This window comes from Athene cunicularia, assembly GCF_003259725.1.
Source record: "Athene cunicularia isolate RWA chromosome 4 unlocalized genomic scaffold, athCun1 chr4_part3, whole genome shotgun sequence".
NCBI lineage: Eukaryota > Metazoa > Chordata > Aves > Strigiformes > Strigidae > Athene > Athene cunicularia.
In genome coordinates, this window is record NW_020799100.1 from 6,670,702 (window position 1) to 6,691,565 (window position 20,864).

At 35.7% G+C, this 20,864-nt stretch overlaps 1 protein-coding gene across 4 annotated transcripts in view; it reads right to left on the minus strand.

Moving 5' to 3' along the window:
- The window catches only part of TENM1 (teneurin transmembrane protein 1), a 357,561-nt gene that overhangs the window by 154,422 nt on the left and 182,275 nt on the right, over positions 1-20,864 (minus strand). For all 4 annotated transcript variants that reach the window (XM_026848413.1, XM_026848414.1, XM_026848412.1 and 1 more), the window contains one exon: positions 7,344-7,584. In XM_026848413.1, coding sequence (XP_026704214.1) covers positions 7,344-7,584 — 241 coding nt within the window. The remainder of the gene's footprint in view (positions 1-7,343; positions 7,585-20,864) is intronic.

Genomic DNA, 20,864 nt, shown 5'->3' on the forward strand with positions numbered 1-20,864 from the left:
ACAACAGATACATGCACTATACCCTCACCTTGAAAACCAGCCCAGGAAAATTCTATGTGAATATAAGACATGACTTATAGATAGAATTTGCCCTATAATATTATCTGCCTTATTTTACCTTTCTGCATACTAGAACTGTAGGAGCAAGAATGCTCTTGGGTGAAACAGGAGGGAAATGGCCATGAAAACTATTGATTTTATCATTCTATTTTTACATGTATAATTTAAATATATTTGAAACCCCCTAGAGATTTGTCTTTGGGAACAGAACTGCTTTGTTAATATTCCCTCTTTGAGCTGGACTTGCCTTTTGAATCATTCACATAGAATTGCTTCCCTTTATTCACTCATGTTTTCTTTACATCATGTTTGAAGATTTAGCCCTGTGACCCTGGATGTGAAAGGATGTGAAAAGAATTTGTATCCTTCACTTTTTGCTTCAGTACAGAACAAGATGTGACATGATGCTGACTCACTTGTCTGTTGTTGCTGTAGGCAAGCTAAGCCTGTTAGCCAGGTGACTAAACTTTGAAGTCCCTGGCAGAAATCTGTGACAATAATTATATAAATATAGGACAGTGCCAAAATCAATCAAGAACAGTTTCTAAAATGGAAAAGTTGTCCAAAATACAACTGTCTTCTGGTTTCATTGGCTATTTAGTGAAAAACAAAACAAAACAAAACCTACCACACTGGGGACATAAATTACTCTTGTATAGGTCACTATGAGCTTTATCATTACGATACATAGTGTCATTGCTATATTAATCCAGTAGTCTTCAAAAGTGCTTTTCTGTGGCTTAGAACTTTCCTTTAGCACTTCAACTCAATCAACAGCTGAATAAAAGTGATCAATGTGCATGGAGATTCATGGGGTAAGGAAGGAATGAGCTTGTGGTTTGCTCTAATTTTTTCCAATGTTTTAAATTTGTGATGTGGAAAATGAGAACAATAGTACTTACAATAATATTTACAAAACTTATATGAAGAATAGTATGTAATATTTGCAGAGTACTTTGAAACCATGAATCAAGGAGGATAAAAATACTAGTATTGTAATTTTGTTGCTTATATTCTGTGGCGAGAAGCATGACTTAAAACAAAGAAAAGAATGAAATAAGTGAAGTAGAAGTAGTTGCCCCAAAGTTCTTTCTCTCACAAATTTTTTCCTATGGGTATTAATGCATATACTGACTTTTATTAACAGCATTTGAGTCTACCATCAAATACGTACACTCACATGCATATGGTCTAAAGCCAAGCTACACAGCTATTGTGACAAATAACAGATTTTATTTGACAAGAAATGTATCACATTAACTAGGTGAATACTATCTAGTCTTCCAAAATACATTTCCTAGAAGTTAGCTATCCAGGGGATAGATACACATTTCTGGGCATTAACATTACAAACACATACATATGTGATTTTCTTTGAAACAAAAAGACAGAATCTCTTGCTTTTCTGTGACCCTTTCTCACAGTCTCTGTTATCCAAATCAGCCTAGAACCTTTGTATTACCCTGCAATTATCTTTCTCTTTCAAAATTTATATTCAGTCTGTTTCTGGTTTTCAAACTGAAAACGCTGCGTTTCATTGAAAGCTAACAGGGTGCTTTCCCATTGGTAGCCATAAAATAACAACATATCTTTACTTTTAATTCTAACTTTATCTACTGTTCCATTATTCAATTTAATGAGTGAATAGTATCTGCAGTGTGATTGTTCAAGTTACAATATTAAGCCCGCATAAAAAAACCTTACACATACAAATACTATCTCACTGTTCCAGGGAAGCCCACACCAGAGCTTCTCCCAAATTAAAAATACAGTGGACTATATGAACAATTTAAACCGCCTTATTGTCCTTAGTGACTTGATCTCAAATTATTCAGAAGAAGGACTCTCAAGTGCCATTGCTGCTGACATAAGAATTGTACTTCATTGTAGCTGACAGAATGTTTATATTTTTATTTCCATAAAAGATGCTTTCATTCTCGCATTATTAAATTTAGGGTCATATTTACAGCTTTTATTTTAAGTTCATGGTCATATTTACAGTTTTCAATTTATCTTTTACAATTCAGAAGTCTTAAATATTTTTAGATCTTTTCTGCTGTGCAGCAAAAACACATGGGACTTGGACTGAATTTAAAACCCTTGCCATGTGTCTGTTTTTAATATGGTCAGTCTCTCTATAAGTTAGATTTATTGTTTAATTAGGTAGAAAATGACAAAATACAAGTGAAATGTCATAATAGTAAATACTGACCAACATGATTGAAGGAAAGATCATAAACAAAGCCCTCCTCTGCATTTATTCTTGGGATAATCACAAGTCTGGTCATTTAACTCAGGAGTAGGCTCCATTCGCAAACAAGTTCCTAATGAATTGCGTTGCTCAAATAGTAACTTTGTCCCTGCTTGGTGGTTTATGATCATTAACACCTGTGTGCCTTGGGAGCTGTAGAAACCATTCTGTTTGCTATGGAAACCTTGAACTGGGAAAGAGGAAGGCACAAATTGCTTTCTGAATCTCGGCACTGGGGGCAAGATTCACAAGGTGCTCAAATGAAGAGACCGAGGAGGAAGAATAAACCTTCCAAGAGCTCACACTGAACCCTGTGAGTGTGTATTTATATATGGATTTTTCTTTCATTAATTCTGCTTTTAGCACTATTCCAGCTTAAACAGAAAGCGAGTATGTACAGGTTTCTGTGATTTGAAAGGCTATCAATGTACTTTTTGAAAAGCACAAATAATTATGAGCTTGATTAAAAAAGAATGAGGGAGAACCACAGTACAGGATAAATCTCTTGATAAGTGACAGTTGTCAAGATTCCCCTATACTAAAATGAAATTATAAGCAAGATGATACTTTTGGGAAAAAACCCATCCAGATAGTCTTCAATATGCACCTCAGATAACTACATAATATAGAAAGGAATGACTTCATCTATTTGATGAGCTGAATAAACTTCTCAAACTCCAAACTCTCAAAGTTTTTAAGTGTACAGAGCCATAGTCAAACTTTAGGGCTCTGAAATATTGCTGAATAGTAACTAAAAATCGTAACTGCCTTGAACCCCAAATACTTCTCTTATTATTCTAGTACTTAAAAGTTTTATATAAATTAATGATAATTGAACCTCGGGTTCATGGTCTGGTACCTCACTGTCCCCTTAGAGGAGCTATTACCATGGTGATAAGATTGCTTAAATTAAGCTGTCTTCTTCCACAGTACTTGGCTCATCGCCAGTGCAGTGAAGGGAGATTTCAGTCCATTCAGCACAGCATTAACCTTACTGCCAACACTGCTAAATGGGTTAGAGGAACTAGAAAGAAATTTGATTTAAAAAAGGAAGGAACAAGCAAATATGTAAAATACTGAAGCACAAAAGAGGACTAAAAAAAAACCCATTTTGAAACAAAATAAAAATTCGGTAAGTTTTGATATTTAGACAGAAAAAAATGCCAATGCTTGGGTAATCTAAACGCAAAATTTTCTCAAAACAAGCATGTCCAGTGGTTTATCCGTGAAGACTGTAGCAGACTATAGGGAGGATGAGAAATAATGTTAGGCAAAAATCCTTATTTAACATCTAGTTTTTTCTTCTTATGTGGGAAATTGACTGAAGTGGGAAAATAAATAGTAAACACCATGAAAAAAAAAGCCCTAAACACCAAAAAAACCCCAATATATGGAAACAAATACTGAGTCAGCTAGCAGGGCATGAAGAAAATGAAAACACTCCTTTGAGTTGTCATGGTTTAATACATACTCCATAAAAAGTGGTAAGCTATCTTCAGACAGGGCTGTCGGAGATAATGACAATGTATTACACTGTAAATCATAAGATTTGAAACATTAGAGCAAAGTATCTATGAAACCTGAGAAAACAATTATTTCAGTGGAAGGAAGGGAATAGGCAATAGGTTGCAAGTGCCTTCTTCTGGGAGAGAAGAAAAAAATCAATTTATATAAGAGCCCAATAACATTATCCTAAAAAAGAGAATCAATGTTTCCTGTGTTTTTATGTGGTGTGAGAGATCCTTGTAGTCTTTTTCTGGCAATACTTACAAATTATTTTTCTGTGTGACAATGAAATTACTGCAAGTTCATAAGTCATTTTAAGAATGAATACATTTTTTTTGAAAACCATGCGTGCATGCATACAGATAGAGCCTGCATTTGCATTTACAGGCACATTACAGCGCTGAAGGCTGCAGCACAGTCACTTGGCAGTTTGAGCTGTCACATCTCCTACAGGTACAGCTCAAACCAATTTCTTCATCAATTCTCCATCAACAGCTATTCTATGACACATTCTCTGAAGTTTTAAAGGTGTTCCTAATTCTTATTTTAATTTGGGCTGCTTATAATCAGAAGAGCTGCCAGAGCTAGAGAACTGGCCTTGGCAGTTACACACCTCTACACTATTTTTGGCTTTGCCAAGAGTTTGTATGAACTTGGAACAAGTCATTTCACACTTCCAAGTCAGTCTCCTCATTAAACAGTTGGGCTAGTACACTGGGTCTTGACAAAACTTGGTTTCAGATTGTTCCATGCATGTAACACATCTAGATGATGCACAAAACAGTATTTCTGATTTGCCCTTTTCTACAAAAATATAACAAATTTCTACTCAACATAAAAACTTTCAGAACACATACCTCAGTATATGTCTTTACTCCAGCATTTTACGGTCTAATCTTGGGTTTCAAATTCTAGTTACATGTTTAATCAAAGTATTGCAAACATTTTTGGAACTGCAGAATTTTCTTTTACATAAATAGATGTTATCATTATGATCAGACTCATAAACTTGCTTCATTTCTGACTGTCCAGAGTGAACAGGATTTAGTCACATGATTAGTTCTAGGAAATCTTTTCCTGACTGAAAATTCTCTAATATTACATGGCTGTAGATAAACCATGCAAACACCTGTGCTGTTTATGGATTAACAGGAGATAGAGCTGGAAGAAATGCTGAACATGTGTATTCTGATTTTTGCCTAGTTATTACAGTAGGGAATAGATTACTAAATCTTTTTGACTGCAGATGTTCCAAATTAAAAAAAAAAAGCCAACACAAAAACACCTGCTTAGACATATTAGGTACGTACATATTTGGAAATTTGGTGGTACTGAAAAGATTTAACACAGAAACACAGCTGCCATTGACATGTCTCATTTTATTTTGTAGGACTATTTTTCAAGGGGTAGCTAACCATTAATGGAGGAGAAAAGCAAGAGAATCCAGATATTAGACCAAAGTAACTGTTCAATTCTAGCTGAATCATTCCCTGTTAAAGAAAGGAAAAACAAGCTGCAAGCCCTTCTTTTTCTCTAAGGCTGTGTTATGTACTATAGACTTCTGGGAAGTGGTGATACAAATGTTTTTTATTACAATGTTCCCCTGTTATATCACTTGTCTGCACATAAACTGCAGATACATCTTGGCAAACAGTCTCACAGATTCTACTTTCAGATTATATAGCCTTTCAGCCAGCTTTGTGAGAGGCTGCAGCTAGCTACCGGAGGGTGCATGAAATCAGCTGAAACAACCACTGAAGAGTAGGAATGTGCAAAATTCCCAGACTCTGTGAATTGCAAGCGTGTAGCCCACAGTACGGTTTCCAGTCTGAATTCCTAATCCATTGCACAGCCCTTTAGTCAGTATCCAATTATATAGTTAGAACTATATATCTATGTATTTGTCCTTTACGAGAAGATTCAAATTTGCAAAAATAGTAAAAAAACAGAAAACTTAAACTGAACTCAAAAAAGACTTAAAATTGTGAAGTTATTTTCCCCAATGAGGTCTGATGAGAATATAGTGAACAGGGATGCAGAAAGGCTAAACAAGATCTACCCAACTGTTAACTGAAGAAAACCAAAAGATACTTAATGGGTACGGAATGCCCAAGGATCAGTCTCACATGCAGCAGAAGGTATAGATATAAAAGCTTGTTACACCAGAAATGACAAAGATTTATCTTTTTATAAAGATTATGTAAACAGAAGCTTCCAGCTCTCCAAGGACTATCTGAAATAAAATTTTGTTTATATTCAATTTTGGAAAAAAATTTCCATCCTCCTTGATTCTTTTTGCGATTTGTCCTTAAGACAAATCAGGAAAGTTTTATTTCAGAATGCATCACCTTATTCTTCAATCCCAAATTAACAGCCTGTCAGAGAAAAAACCCTTGATTTGACACTTCTGATTAGCAGCAGTTAAGTGTTTAAAGAAGTATACTAAAATTAAGTTTTGTACTAAAATAAAATGACCTTCTTATAAAAGAACAGAATTCAAGTTTCAATGAGCAACTGTGATAACTGGCCCTTAGACATACATGTATTAAAAAGAAAATATTTCCACACATAATACCTTCTGTTCTCTGGATTAGATTGTTGGATGTCAGACGTTCATCTGTTTCACTAAACACAAGTTTCACAGAGTCATTACACATTTTAAAATGCCAAAACCCAAAGGAAACCCCAGTCAAAACTACTTGGTGCTCTGTTCACAATGAAGAGGCAGAAGGTTGTAGAAAAACAAGGGCTTGTTTTAAGCATCAAGTCAGCAAACACAACTGTAGTTAAAAGCCATCAAATTAGCTAATATCAGGAACAAAAAAGTTTACTATAGTAAAAATGTCAGAGGAAACTGTGCATTTACCTCTGTGGCAGAACTCTGGGTACTGAAACACAGGTTTGCTGAATACAGAATATATCTGTTTTCAATTGTTTTTCAGAGTAGATCATTTGTGTAAATTGTGAATGATCCTGGAGTTGAATCCTCCCTTCCCCAGCTCACAGAGGTAAGGCTCAATACTGCTTCGGGCCTGTATCATTTCACCATTACCAAATGATTATCAAATTATATTCTTTGTGTATATATGCAATAAGGTGTTTAAATACACATTGAGGAAAATATTATTTTAGTATTATTTCCTCTATCTTTTCTTATCCACAGGAAATCTACAGCCTGAATACTGACTGACTCCTGAAGTGCAAGAGTACATCGATTAAACAAAACTTCCATTTGACCCTGGGAGAATGTAAAGGGTGAGACAAATACACAAGCACACATCCTGACCGCACACAACTCTACAACACCTGTGTAATCTACACACCTTATGGAAATCAATGTCTTCCAAAACTTCACAAAACATGCTTTTATGAGCATTAATGATGTAGACAAATCAAGCAAACGATGCACTGGCATGTCCTGAACAAACAACCTGTAATTCCCCATCACCATCTCATGTCAATGTCCGGCTTTTTTTTTTTTTTTTTAACATTTGAGATACGTTGCGTACCACAGGTTGGACTGTACCTGGTTTCCAGTGGGATGTTGCTGTTCAAGACCCAGCTGTTATGAAGATGCACTGAATCTTGTGTACTAGTGGGAGGAGTTGGGGCAGCAGGACTGGGCTGGCTGCGCGTGGTCATTGATCTTCTCTGGAGAGAATCAGCAGTTGGAGGTGGCTTTCTGGCACAGGTGCATGCATGTGGTGGTGGAGGAGGTGGCGGGAGGGGTCTGAAGGTGAACTGGTTATGTGGGCTACCTGGCATATCTGAAACAACAAAGAAAAGGCAAAGAAACCCACAGAGGGTTATTATTTTAAAAAGATCAAGACAGCATGATATAATAGTTATTGGGATTAAAGCATTGTGATTATCATGTTGTTAACCCAGTTGCCTGTAAAACATTGTTGTAATGTGAAATAATTTAAAATAGTCTACTGAAATGGAGAGTACCAGATACAGACACACATCATCCTCCAGCACTATAATTCAGTAGTTCAACAAAAAACAACAAAGTTAAAAAAAAAAAAAGATATTAACTTAATTTGTCATAGGACTTTTTTGGGGAGGAGGTTAAAGAACAAATAAATCAAGCTGACACTGAATTGCAGCACAGACACCAAGTGACTTCATGAGGTATAATTCTCATTTAAGAACATCTGTGAAAGAAATACACACGGTATAGGAATTAGTCTTGCACTTCAACTCAAGAGAGAAAATAATTGAATAACTCCTAACACCTAACAAACACCTTTCACAAAACAAGATTAACACATTTCTGCGAGTCTGTTACTACATTTGTTAAGTGAGATCTGAGAAAAGGCCCTCTTAAAGGCTGCCTGAATCACTGATGATCCAGCTGCCCAGAGAAAGGTTTTAAGGCAGCTTTATGAGCTGGCAAGGAGCTCACAGCCACAGGTCCAGGCTGGGACGGAGACGGAGTGAAAGCCGTGTGTGGTGGGTACCTCGAGCTGCCCGAGCACCCGAGAGGGGTGCTGGAACGGCAGCGTCCTGCCCTGTGCCAGCACTGCTACGTGGCTTTAAGGTGGCTCAGCCTGTGCCAGTGAGCTAGTATCCTGCAAAAGGCAACAAAGATACAGATATGGTGTAACGGTACTTTTAAGGCAATAAAATTTTGTCTTCTTTACTTCCCACAAGACTCTCCAAAGCCTCTCAGTACAGCAAGAAACACAGCTATGGAGAATTGAAACAAGAAATTCCTTTTTAAAGGAACAATAACAAATACTTTGCAAAGAAGTTGCTGATAAAAATTGCTGCCAGATTGGGTGAACTGTGAAGCTATTAACTTGAAACTCTTCCAGCTAATTTACCTCAGGTGTCTAACATGGTTTTGTCCTATTTCTATACTCAACCTCACTCTCCCTTTTACCTTAGCAGACATCCAGTTACATTTGCACAAACCCAGCTGGAGTGGAGCTCTGATGAACCTGCAAGATTTCCCTGCAAGGAACTGTTGTTGCCAGCCATTTGTAACACATGCTTTCTTTAAATTATGACATGATGTGTCTTCAAGGTGAAAAATGAAAGCATGCCCCTTCCCTTCTTGGAATGACTGGTGGAAAAGAAGCACCTTTTTCTCTGTGACAGTCACAATTTACCCCAACTGGAGAAACAAGGTTGTTTAGTGCTCCACATAAGCTTTTCTATGCTGTGGTAAGCAGAGTTGTCATGGATTTGGCCCAGTCTTAATCCTTTTAATTTCATTGATCTTTTATCAAGACAGCATTCTTACAGTTGCATTAAGGTTTACGCTGCAACATTAGTTTGCATATATCAGAAAAGCATTTCTAAGCATGTTAGAGAATTGGAGACCTCAGTAAATTAAATCACTGGAGTCAACAGTCCAGAGCTCTGAAATAATCCTCTAAAGCACTTTCATATAATAATTAATCTCAGTAAATCCTGTATCCTGCTATTTTAGAATTCAAAGCTACCCAAATTTTGTATATAATACTTGATGTCCAGCATCCTCCAAGTATCTGATCAATGACATTCCCTTACTTAGTGGTATCAATCTTAAATCCACTCTACAGAAAATTTGCAGGATTATTACACATCCCATAATTTGCATGACAAGCCATTTTAATGGTCGTGACACTGTCCTGTTAGAAAATTGCTGATCTTTGCCAGGACACGCAGTTAGACTCTACATCAAAAGCTATGTAGTAAATGCCAAGCAGCCAAGGTGACTGTTTCTCTAGCTAAATGGGAAAAAAACTGTATAATCTATATGGCAACCTATCCTGTAGTTCCCTTCTTCCCCTTTTATCTGTACTGTCTGTATCCTGTCGATAGCATGCAATTATCTGACAAATAATTTAGTTTGCTCCATGCAATAGACTGGTTCTGCTTTGTGAACCATAAAGCATTTCTGGTTGTTGGGTATCTTATATATCCCCATGCAATTTATCACAATACATTAACACATTAGATTTCCTGGGGGATTCCTTTTTAATTATCACACTTGTCACCCCTTCATTCAGCTACTGGCATCATAGAAAACCTCGCATCAGATTCTGAAGTATTTTGATGATTTAAAGACAAGTCTTCTGCATCAGACCTTCAATTCAGTGAAGCACGGCAAATTCATTATGCTGAGAATCAGCCTGAGTTTCCAATTAGTTTTTTACAGACTTTCTAATTTGGCAAAGTTATTTTTATTTTGCTTGAAACTAAGTCTACATCTCATTAACTTTATTTTTATAGCACAAAAAATGTTGCTTGGGATATAAAACAGCATTATATCTAAATATGCACACTTACAATTCTTCAGGACTCTCAATAAACAGTAGACTCTCTAAAATAACTTAATGCAAAATCATTTAAATACCTAAAAAAGTGATATCACACAAGATAATTTGTCTAAAGCCAACAAGTTTCTAAATGTGTGGGAGTGATATCGAAATTATCTTAGCTATAAATTCTTATCCCATTGCTATCCATAACAACTTCTGGTTTTATCTTTAATGATTGCTAATAATGTTCAGATTTTTTTTTTCTTACATCAAAAAGTTTATGTAGGGTATGCAAATACAGCCTTATTTGTTTTCAGTGTGTTCACTCACATGGTAGAAGTTTCCATTCATCTAGAAATGGAATTATAAAACATGATTTCAGCTCAAACTTTACAGTTACAGTAATTTATTTCAAATGTTTTTCATCTGAGGAGCATCCAAGCCAGAAGAGATGCTCTTGGCTCTCACTATTAGCCTTCTCATCTGCACTTGCATTTAGCCCATTTTTTTTTTTCAGACAGAAAAGGCTGTTTAGAAAATGTCTAAATTCTTTCCCCTGAGAATCCATTATTTGTAAATAGTTCTCTCATTTCAGCAGAGCACATCTAGGACTGTGATGTTTTCTGGAAAGAGCTATACAACATTCTACTTCTTTGTTGCATACTGCATCTGCTTTATGTTACTCTAATTCGCACATATCTCACGCACTCCACAAACCCCACTTAAACTTCTTCCCTCCCCCTCCCCCTTTTTTATTTTTAGGGGTTTTGCTTTCATTCTTCAATAATGATATTAATTTGTTTACTTTTTCTGTTTTGAGACACTTCCCAGACTCCAGGTACTCACTCTAAAAGAGGAATTGTGTATTGATGCTAGTTATAAACAAGAAAAACTTTCCTTGTAATTCTGCTAGTTTGAGGGATTTCTACCTGCTCTCCTTTCTTTGAAGTATGGAGAGAGGAGTTCTGCTTCTGTCCTGATATGTTGTTTCTTCTTCGGTTCTGGCGCATTCTTTTGGATGGCCCTTGAGCAATATTAAACACATGCTGCTCCACTGCAGTTGTATACTGCAGCTACGGAGCACAGACCTCAACAGCTCTCTTCAGGTGCTGACTTCTGCTACTACTGCCTTTTCCTTCAGGAGATACAATAATTCAGATCTTGCTTTTTTACTAGGCCTCTGCTTTTCAGAAAGTGGAAAGTTAGTTAACTTAGACACTTCCCTTACTCTGCCATGTTGGTTGAGTGCTGCCATTCCGCGCAAAAATTACTGGAGGCACAGATCAATGGGCAAGAGCAGCATTAACATAAACTCATTTTTCCTAAGAGTCAGGCTAAAATGCCTTTGAAATCATAAACACGTAGCTCAATTGCTTTATAGATGGACAAACATGAAAAAAGCAGCTTTATCAACTAGTTAGCACCTGATTAAAAATTAGTTTTGAAAATAAGCCAGGCCTTTGTTGAGGCATTTTCCTAAAAGTTTTGAAGCATATTTTACAACACTTTTTGGATCCACATAGAAAGAAGGGGTAATTGAACTGTTTTATCATCTACTGACAAGACTACAATAGCCTCTATCGTTACTAAGTGAAGTATATCAGAGAGAATATATTAAAAAGTAATGAAGCTTAAAAGGTTTGCATCTAACCTGTAGTACTTCTGAAATATTTTAATTTTTTCAGTTCCTAAATTCATTATTTATTGGTAGGTTTGTTTGGTTTTTTTTTTTTTTTTTTTTTTTAAACTAGACATGTCTCAGCAGGATATGAATTAGCTTGCAATCCATTCTTTAATGAACGAAATAGCAACATATGTTCAGTTTAGTTTAGTTTATTTAAAAGTTCTATAAGTATACTACTGCTCAGGTACAAACCAATATGTAAATTTTTTCTCAAGCAGAGATGAAGGACCCTAATTGGCACTGAAGAACTGGAAAAGATTCAGTGCAGGGAAGACAGAATCTGAATGCTTAAGATTAGGGCTAAAAAGCATAGAATTCTTATTTTAAAAATCTAAATTGCTCTTTTTCTATGTATGTACCAATGACTTTACTAAGCCCCTAATTATTTGTGGCCTATCTCTGAATTCCTTTTATTTTTCTGTCACATATTTTAAGAAAAGATGCATATAAAAATAAAATGGTGTATGAAATTGCTCTGTTAATTTATGTTGTGTTTCAATAATCTCTTCTATACTTCCTCCTGCTGTAGCTCAACATTTAGTTGGCCTACCTTACTTGTAAAATCCTTTGCTGTAAGAACTTTGTCAGATCACTAGGATATAAAAGTATCTCACCAGTACTTTTAATATGTTTACCTTTAGATTACTGTTTTGCTGTATATAACATTTTTCTCATCCTTACTACACAGTAAATAGTACAGAATATAAAATATCAAACATCTCTACAGCATTCTACAAACCTTATCATTTTAGACAAAATTAATTTTATAACGTAATGAAGGCTTATAAACTAAAGGTCATAGGGACTCAGTTTACATACGAAGTAAAAGAGATTTAGACCTCCACAGACCAATGTTTCCAAAGAAACATTAACAGAACTTACGCCACGTACTTCGAATGGTGTCAATGAGCATAAAATACAGCTGGATTTACATTAAAATCATGTAATGATGTCAAAGAAATTATGTATAATACTTAAACACACAGTCCAATGTGTTCGTATGGATCCCATTATATGCTTCCTTTATGTTCTCAGTATCACATATGTTCAATGCTCTTGAATCCCTTACAAGTATATACGTGCACGCGGTAACAGCTTCTAACTCGTAATTTGTGGATCGCTGTAACAAAAAGAGATTTGATAAATCAAGAATTCTAATAATTTCCTAATGCTAACAGAAACTTAGTTCTCCTTCAGCATTTCCAAGTTTAGCCATATTTAAAAGTGAAATATTTATGATGGCAATTCAACTCTTTTCAAAACACAAGTAATGTTTACATTGAAAGTTGTATGGTCTATGTAGAAAAAATACTCTGCATATAAGCTACAAGGACAGTAAGGACTTTGTATGATGACCGTACAGCAATTCTATTTCTATTTTTACATTAAAAGTTAAAACCTGTACTGTAAGATCGAAGTGACTACATTTTGTAAACACCCATAATGAACCTCATTCTAGGAAATTTTACAAAAACCTAACTACCCAGTTTGGAACACATGGCCATCCTTTCCAACTTTGCTGATAGGATGCATTCAATAATATTCTGCCTTCCAAGATTAAAAAATTCTAGCATCTGTCGCCTTTGCACTGTACACTTGTCAATTTTACTTTGTAAAATCCTCGAAATAAGATTTTTTTAGGTGTCCGTGGGGGAGTGTTCCTTGCTTTTTCTGATGATAGAAATGTTAATATACTCAAACCAAAAGAAGGGCTTGTGGGTCCAGACCTATCTATTTTTTTTTTTTCCTCCGGCTCTATCAGCTGATGCAATAAAAGACATTACCTTTCCTGACAAACTTTGCCTCACTTAGAGGCACTTATATCTGCAGACCATTAGAGCAACAGCAGCAGTACTCCTCCTTAATTAACTCCATCACTCAGTGTTTTAACTTGGGAGCCTGATTGCTGAAATAGAATAATTTTGGACATAAACACTGCACTATAAGATGCCACTCTCTGTGCTGTAGTTTGTAACCAGAAATGAGTTTCAGGTTATAACACTGTGCGCTGTGGATAAGATGCAAGTTTTAAATGTTATCATGCAGAAGCACCTGACAATATAAACACGCTGATGCGTGTTCATATAAAATAAACATTGCCACGGGGGATTGAAGAGCTAGAGCTCCTGAGATGCTTTTATTCTGCTGAACTGTCTGAATTATAGCTTTGTTCTGTAGTACTTTTTCATATAACTGTTAAATACTAATGCGCTCTATGTATAATATTTACGTGAAGCACATTATTCCATTTATGTGAAATGCTCACATTTATGTCAATTAATATGACAAATTCAAAATGAAAATATCCTAACTCGCTCATCCGTCAATTCTCTCAAATACCCATCCAGTTGAAACAGGGCTTTTCTTCAATCGCTACAGTCTGTTCCAACACAAGGCAGGTTCGTTGGTGGTTGAGTCACAGAGGTCAAGGACAAATCGTGCAGGGAGAATAAAAGCAGCACTCCAATTATGACGGAGACTGGGGGAATAGCCTAAACAACCAGCTCAGGCTTCCAGTGGTTTGTTTAGCAGACCAAACAGCTGCTGGTACAATTAACATCACACAATTCAAAGGACAGAAGCAGAGACTGACAGCTCCCAGCTAGCTTAAAGGTGATATTTTCAGGAGAATGCGTAATTCCTGCCATTACTTAAAAGTGGTGGGTTCAGTCAATATCACGAGTTGTAACTTCTATCAGTGGCAACTCACAGGGGACAGTACAATCACTATTCTAAAATTCTGAACAAAGTGGGAGAGATTATAGCTTACAGAGTAAGCCTATCATCCAGGTTTACAAAAGCCAGGCAGTTACAAGTGGCCTGGCAGGAAATTTTGATGACCTTAAAGGTGAACAGATTTTGATTAAAGAGCAGTTTATGATTGCTAAAATAAGTTGCAAGCAGCCATGGCTGTAAAAATTAATGTTTCCCCAGTTATTGATGGTTTTGGGCAGAGTGATATATATTCAAGGTTTGGCCTTTGTGTCATTAAGTTCATTAGCTGTGAGGGCTTTCTAAAAGGCATCTATGGGTAATGAAATTAGCAATTATAAATCATACTGAAATACACAGTGTATTTATATTTAGCCCAGTAGTTCTGTGGAAATATCATGAATATGGACATACTAAGCCACTTTGTCATGAACATCCACACAGTGGATGATAACCTTCCCTGCCTGCCTCCTACCTGCTTCATCCGTGTTCCTGTAACTTTGCACCACCTACAGGACAAAAAGATTGCTTGAGACCGTGCCCTGTTATATGCCCAAATAATGTAAAACCCTGCAGCATTTGAGTTCACTGCACCGTGATGGCTGAGGCAAAGACTCTTCCATTTTAGTCTAGTCCATTTGCCCTCTCAAGGCTGTGGACAGTGATGTGTCCTACACCAGTTGACTAAAGTACAGATTTCTGTTCAACTTAAAGCCCAGCCACAAGAGGTATCAGTTTGTTGATTCATATTTTTGTACATATAAAATATTCTGTGGCTCTACAGAAATACAAAAAGAAGATAAGCCCTAAGTCATGGTTAAACTTGCCAGCTACATCAAGACCCGATGAGCATGTTCATGCACATTCCTGAAATTACTGGGGGCAAGATCCCAAGCATATCTCCTATCTCTCTGGACTCAGACAGAGCTAGTGCTCTGTTGGCAGCACTGCAAACTTACTCTAAGTTTACTTTAACGTGGAAATGTCTGAACTTTCTGGCTTCAAGGATGAATCACCCTCCAGTTTCTCCCAGCTGGATATACAAAGGCTTTGCACTCCAGATTATCTTGGCAAATCCAGACATCCAGCATATCTTCTGACACTATTTTGCAAAGCATAATTGAAAAATGCTAGATCCATTTTTACAATCAATACCATATACAGATATAGAAGCTCAAAGCTCTTCTGGATCATTCAGTAATTGTCTCTACCCCCACATATTTGCTTTATTTTTAAGACAATCCTTTTAGAAATATATTAATGAGGTAACATCAGAAGAAATATAGACTTGTTTATGTTCATAATATTCTGAAGAATATCTTTATAGCTTATATTGGAAAATTAATGTCTCTATTCAATAAAACAATATTCAATATGTTTTTATTATGGATTCCACCTTCACATTAAATTGTTTGATATGAGCATCTTCACATATATTTCCAGTGACTGTTATACGATTATAGGGAATATTAAAAAAATAATTCATTTATCTGTGGTTATATAGTAACTTGTGGAGGAGCAGAAAAAGCTGTCAAATGTATCCATAGTAAGTAAACATCTGAGGAATTTAACTGTGGCTCTATATGCATATCTATCTCAAATGCCTCAAAATAATACGAATGCAGTAGTGTTTTATAAATAAATACTAACAAATATTTTTCTTAACAGAAGACTTTGCAACTAGATTTTGTGTAAACACTGTAGCCAGTTAGACTACAAAGTCTGCAGGAGTACTGCTTAAAGACTTAGATATCAACGTCACATTCAGCTGGAGGATAGAGAGGAGCACAATGCATGGTTATCACACTGATAGAAGCTAAAAATTGCTTTAGGCCATATCATGGCATTGGGGTTTTTAAAGTAGATTGGGGCATTCTGTAGAAAAGTTGACTTCTACACTGCTTCCCTGCCTTCCAGGGGTGTAGTGGTGCAGCGATGGTCCAGGGGGACCAGAGCAGTGCTGGGGCCGTTTGGGTGGCTTTCCTCTTCAGGAGTAGAAAAGTAGAAGACAGCTTGCTCAAAGCCAGCTGTTCAGAACAAACATCCCTCAACCTACAAAGTTCAACCAGAATTCACCATAAACCACTGAGTTACATATGATTATAAATCTGTATCCCCTGTACTGGCTCTGTAGAAATGATTTCCACTGTATTCTCTGAGATTTAATTTTAAATTGATTCTTTTTTCTCTGTAGGCTCTATGAGGTAGCAGAGTTGTTTGTTGATACAATCTTCTGCTACCTATTTTGGGTAATCAGAGAGAAAACTTTATATGGAAGCATGCTACCAAGCAAGAAAACTAATGGTTTTTGGTGAAATTGATAAAGCTTTTATCTGGCTCTTCCTAAATGACTACATATATATTCAAGCTTGTTATATAAATTACGAATATGATCTGTTACTCTTCCTGAAGTCGAGGAGACTTCATCTTAGGTTAGTTTTAAACACAAGTGATGAACTGACAAGCAGCAAGTATGTGTGCTTATTACTGGTCAAGAAATATTGACAGCTTTTTTTTTTAACAAAGTACACGTGACCTCTCCTCTCCATAGTCCCACCTATAAAATAATGTGCCATTAATACATAAATTACAGTAGGATATATTTTTCTCAACAACCTTACTAGTTGCCTGTTAGTCAGGGTAGAGAGCTCACAGGAAACCAGACAACCAGAAAACCTTCAACTTCACTTACATCCTACTTCACAAACCTTAGTTGACGGATTTCTTAAAGAAGTGTTCTTTAAGACAAATTACAGTTTCAAAACATGTATTGTCCTTTTAAAGTTTTGCTTTAGAAGAGAAACAAATTTTAAAATATAGAATTATTTCAAATTATCTTTATAACTCTATTTAAACAGAGAATTATTGTGTTAAAAATAGAAACTTTTTTTCTTTTTTTTTTTTTTTTTTTTAAATCAAGAAGAATGGTACCCTTAGCTGTAGGATAGTTAGCATCAATTTATTCTTGGCAACCCTGAGAAGTACAAGGTATTATTTAAGAAGAAGGTTGCGTGTAATTGTCAGATAGCATGACAGAAAGCTATCTGTCACTCAACAAATGATTTTACATGATATGTAAATTAGACTAAATTAGTTAAAGGCTATACCTCAGCATAGAATTAGATGACTGAATCCTTCTGCCTTTTATCCCTAGAGGTAGTTAACAAGTTCCTGTCCCTCTCAACTTAATCCACAAATAAAAGAAATACTTCTACAAAAAGATCTATTCCTGCCATTGATGTTTTCTAACCTTTTGTTTAGGAATGTTGACACTTCTATAATACTGAGCTTGCTGGGAGGAAAGACAACCGTACATATGTAACTGACGATAAACAGCACGTCGATTATTTAAAGAATGGAAAAACTCATGAAGGGAAAGACAAAATAACAACACAGAAACAGCTAATGTAGTAACTGAAAATGAACATAACAGCCTAGGCACAAACCCACACTTTTCAAGTTAGTTTCTCTAACGCATTTTTAGGCATTTACAAGCAAGTATGTAGATTTTCTGAAGTACCAATATGCTTCTACTACTTCACTAAACTGGGGGTTGTGGCCTGGTTCTTCAGAACTATTTAGGACTTTTACCTCCATTCTGCACGTTATTATTAGGAACCCTGCGCTCTTAAACACCTTTGAAAATCTGAGCAGAGCATCTATCAAATACCAATAGGGCCACTTCTGCATAAACTGGCACAGATAGTTAACTTCAGGCAGTGAGGTTTGACAAGTTTCCCTTGCTATTCTTGCTCAACTTGCAAAAGAAATCTAGTGCAATTCAAATTAACCAAGATTACGTCATTTTACAGCATTAATAGGTTATGAAAGTTCTTTGTGACTGTATCCTCAGTTCACCTCACATCACATTTTTAAGGTGCATTTCACTCAAAGCTTATCTATATACAGTTATTTAAACTCATTGTAAATAAGACATGCATTTTTGAATATTACTAGAAATTACATCTATAAAATATCGAATAAAACCTTCAAAACAAATGCATAAAGTAGTATCAAGGGAAACATACTTTTTCATATGAATCTAACCAACAAAGTATTTTAATGAGTGCACATCTATTAAGAGAATTCTCAGGATACTGTAATTATTATTCATTTTCTAGAATTGTTTCACCATGAAGCTTTATGCTACTATGGGGACTTTAATGTTTATGTTTTGTGACGGCTGCGTTGACTATTAAAAAGCAATTTGGCTGACATTTTAAGTCTTTTGTTGCCAGTTTTAATTGGATTGTTCACCAAGCATCAACTCCCCCGTTAACTGCAAAAATTACAGGCCAACGTCAGTTTATAGTAATGACTGTTTAATGATTTTATCCTGTCAGTATGCCAGCTTCATACGGATGCATGCATGATTAGTTTCATATCAAGACCTGTAATTAAATAATTGAAACATAAACAAAAGAGAATATCAAACAGCAACACATCCTTAATAAAGACTTGAAGATTTATCAAGATACTCATTCAAAACGAAAAAAGTATTAACATTTCGAGGTCATACAGTGCAAATGTTGGTGTTAAGGAAAAAAAAGTTCTCTGCACCTTTTGCTATACAAGAAATTTTCCTTTAAGTGATGCAAAGTTTGAGAGCTCACTGCAGTGAGTCTTTGATTATCGTTCTTAAAACTGACTCAAAACTATTCAGTACTCATTATTAGCTATATTTGTTTGCTTTCCAGACTAGGTAAAGCTGCTTTTATAATAATAATTATAAGATATAAAAATAATTAGACCTCAACTGAAACTTACAGTACTTACAATCAAAGAACAAGCCCACTAACTTCTCAGAAATTCAGATTCTTGAAAGAAAACCATTTATTCTTTGTTCAGCTCTGAATCCTATGCCAAACTCCTACATATTTCAGAATTTCAATTAGAGAGAGAGAAAAAAAAAAAAAAAGACTTTTAGAAGATAACTCTTTGGAAGTGTGAAATACCCGTGAAATAAAGACAGAAAAAAAGACTCACAAAGCAGGGCGAGCACTGTAAAGGCAGTAAGTGCCTTCTCATACTGCTCAAACCGAGTTCAAGGAAGCTAGGGGCTTCTTGGGGAATTTCACATCTTATGGTTTTGGCCATCCGACATGGATGGCAACTTTCTGTAGAGAGTTTTGAGAAGAACTTGCTATTTCACACATTCTGATACGTAGACAGTCCAGGGAAAAAATTACTGACCAAGGGTTTTCAGTGTCTTATTAACAGGCATATCTGCACTATAAAATTTGGAATAGGGTGTCTCTGTAAACTGAGCTGGTACGTTTATGGATTCCCATTAAAGATTTGACTCAAAGGTCAAATACCAGACTTTATTGTGTTACACATCCAGTAAGTATTCAGGCAAATTTCAGCAATTTATAGCAACTTAGAAGAACTTCCATTCATCTGTTTTCAGGCTTGACTTTTATAGACTATAGTCACCTACTAAAAAATATTAACCTACTAGAAAGTCAATAGATTTTCAAGGTTGCTTCATTTTTATATACAAAAGGCTGTATGCCTTGCAGAATCATTCATTTTCCTTTTATTGCCAGAATGATGGCTTAAAACCTGTTCTGACCAATCTTTTGAGCAGATGTCTTTATTTGAAAGGTTTAAGGGTAAATTTAGGACCCATCTCTTTTCCTAGTTACAGCAGCATGATATGGGATTAACTCCATTGATTTCAATAACGTTATCCTGCCTTGGTTTGCTAGATGTAACCACAGAAGCTAGAAGTCCAACTTTGATAGGGTATATCCATTTTGTATATATTTAGAAACAGCAAGTTTGTCACTTCAAAGTATCAGCTGTGGTACACTGCACAGTTCTGTTCCAGGAATGAGGTTACTGTATTTGTGATTTAGAAAGGGATGAACCACTGAACCAGTAAAATACAGGTTGTCAGAAACTTATTTCGAATCATCAAATAAGAAGGTCCAGCAGAGGTATGTGAATAGACCATACATCAGCAACATTCAACTATGTGTATAGTATGTGAGTAGACGAAACATCAGCAGATGAAAATTCACATCGACAAATGCAAGGTACCTCAAAATGATTGCCAAGATCTAAATTAACTCCAAGTACTCACAAAATGGACCTGTGTATGTCTGTAAACAGCTCAATGAAAACCTTTTTTCTATGTATAACTTTAGTAAAAGAATGTAACAACATGGAAAAAAAAGCAAAAAAGAAAGTAAAAAGGCATATAGTGTTAAATCGTTACACACACATCTTGTGGCATACTTTGTTCCATTCTTAACACTTCTTTTCCAGAAAAAATTGGTAAAAATAGAAAGGATTTTACAAACAGGTGACTAGATTAGTGATGTGGAAAAACCACTATGTGAGGAGACACTAAACAGATTTTGTAGTTTAAAGAGAAGCAGGATGTAAATGA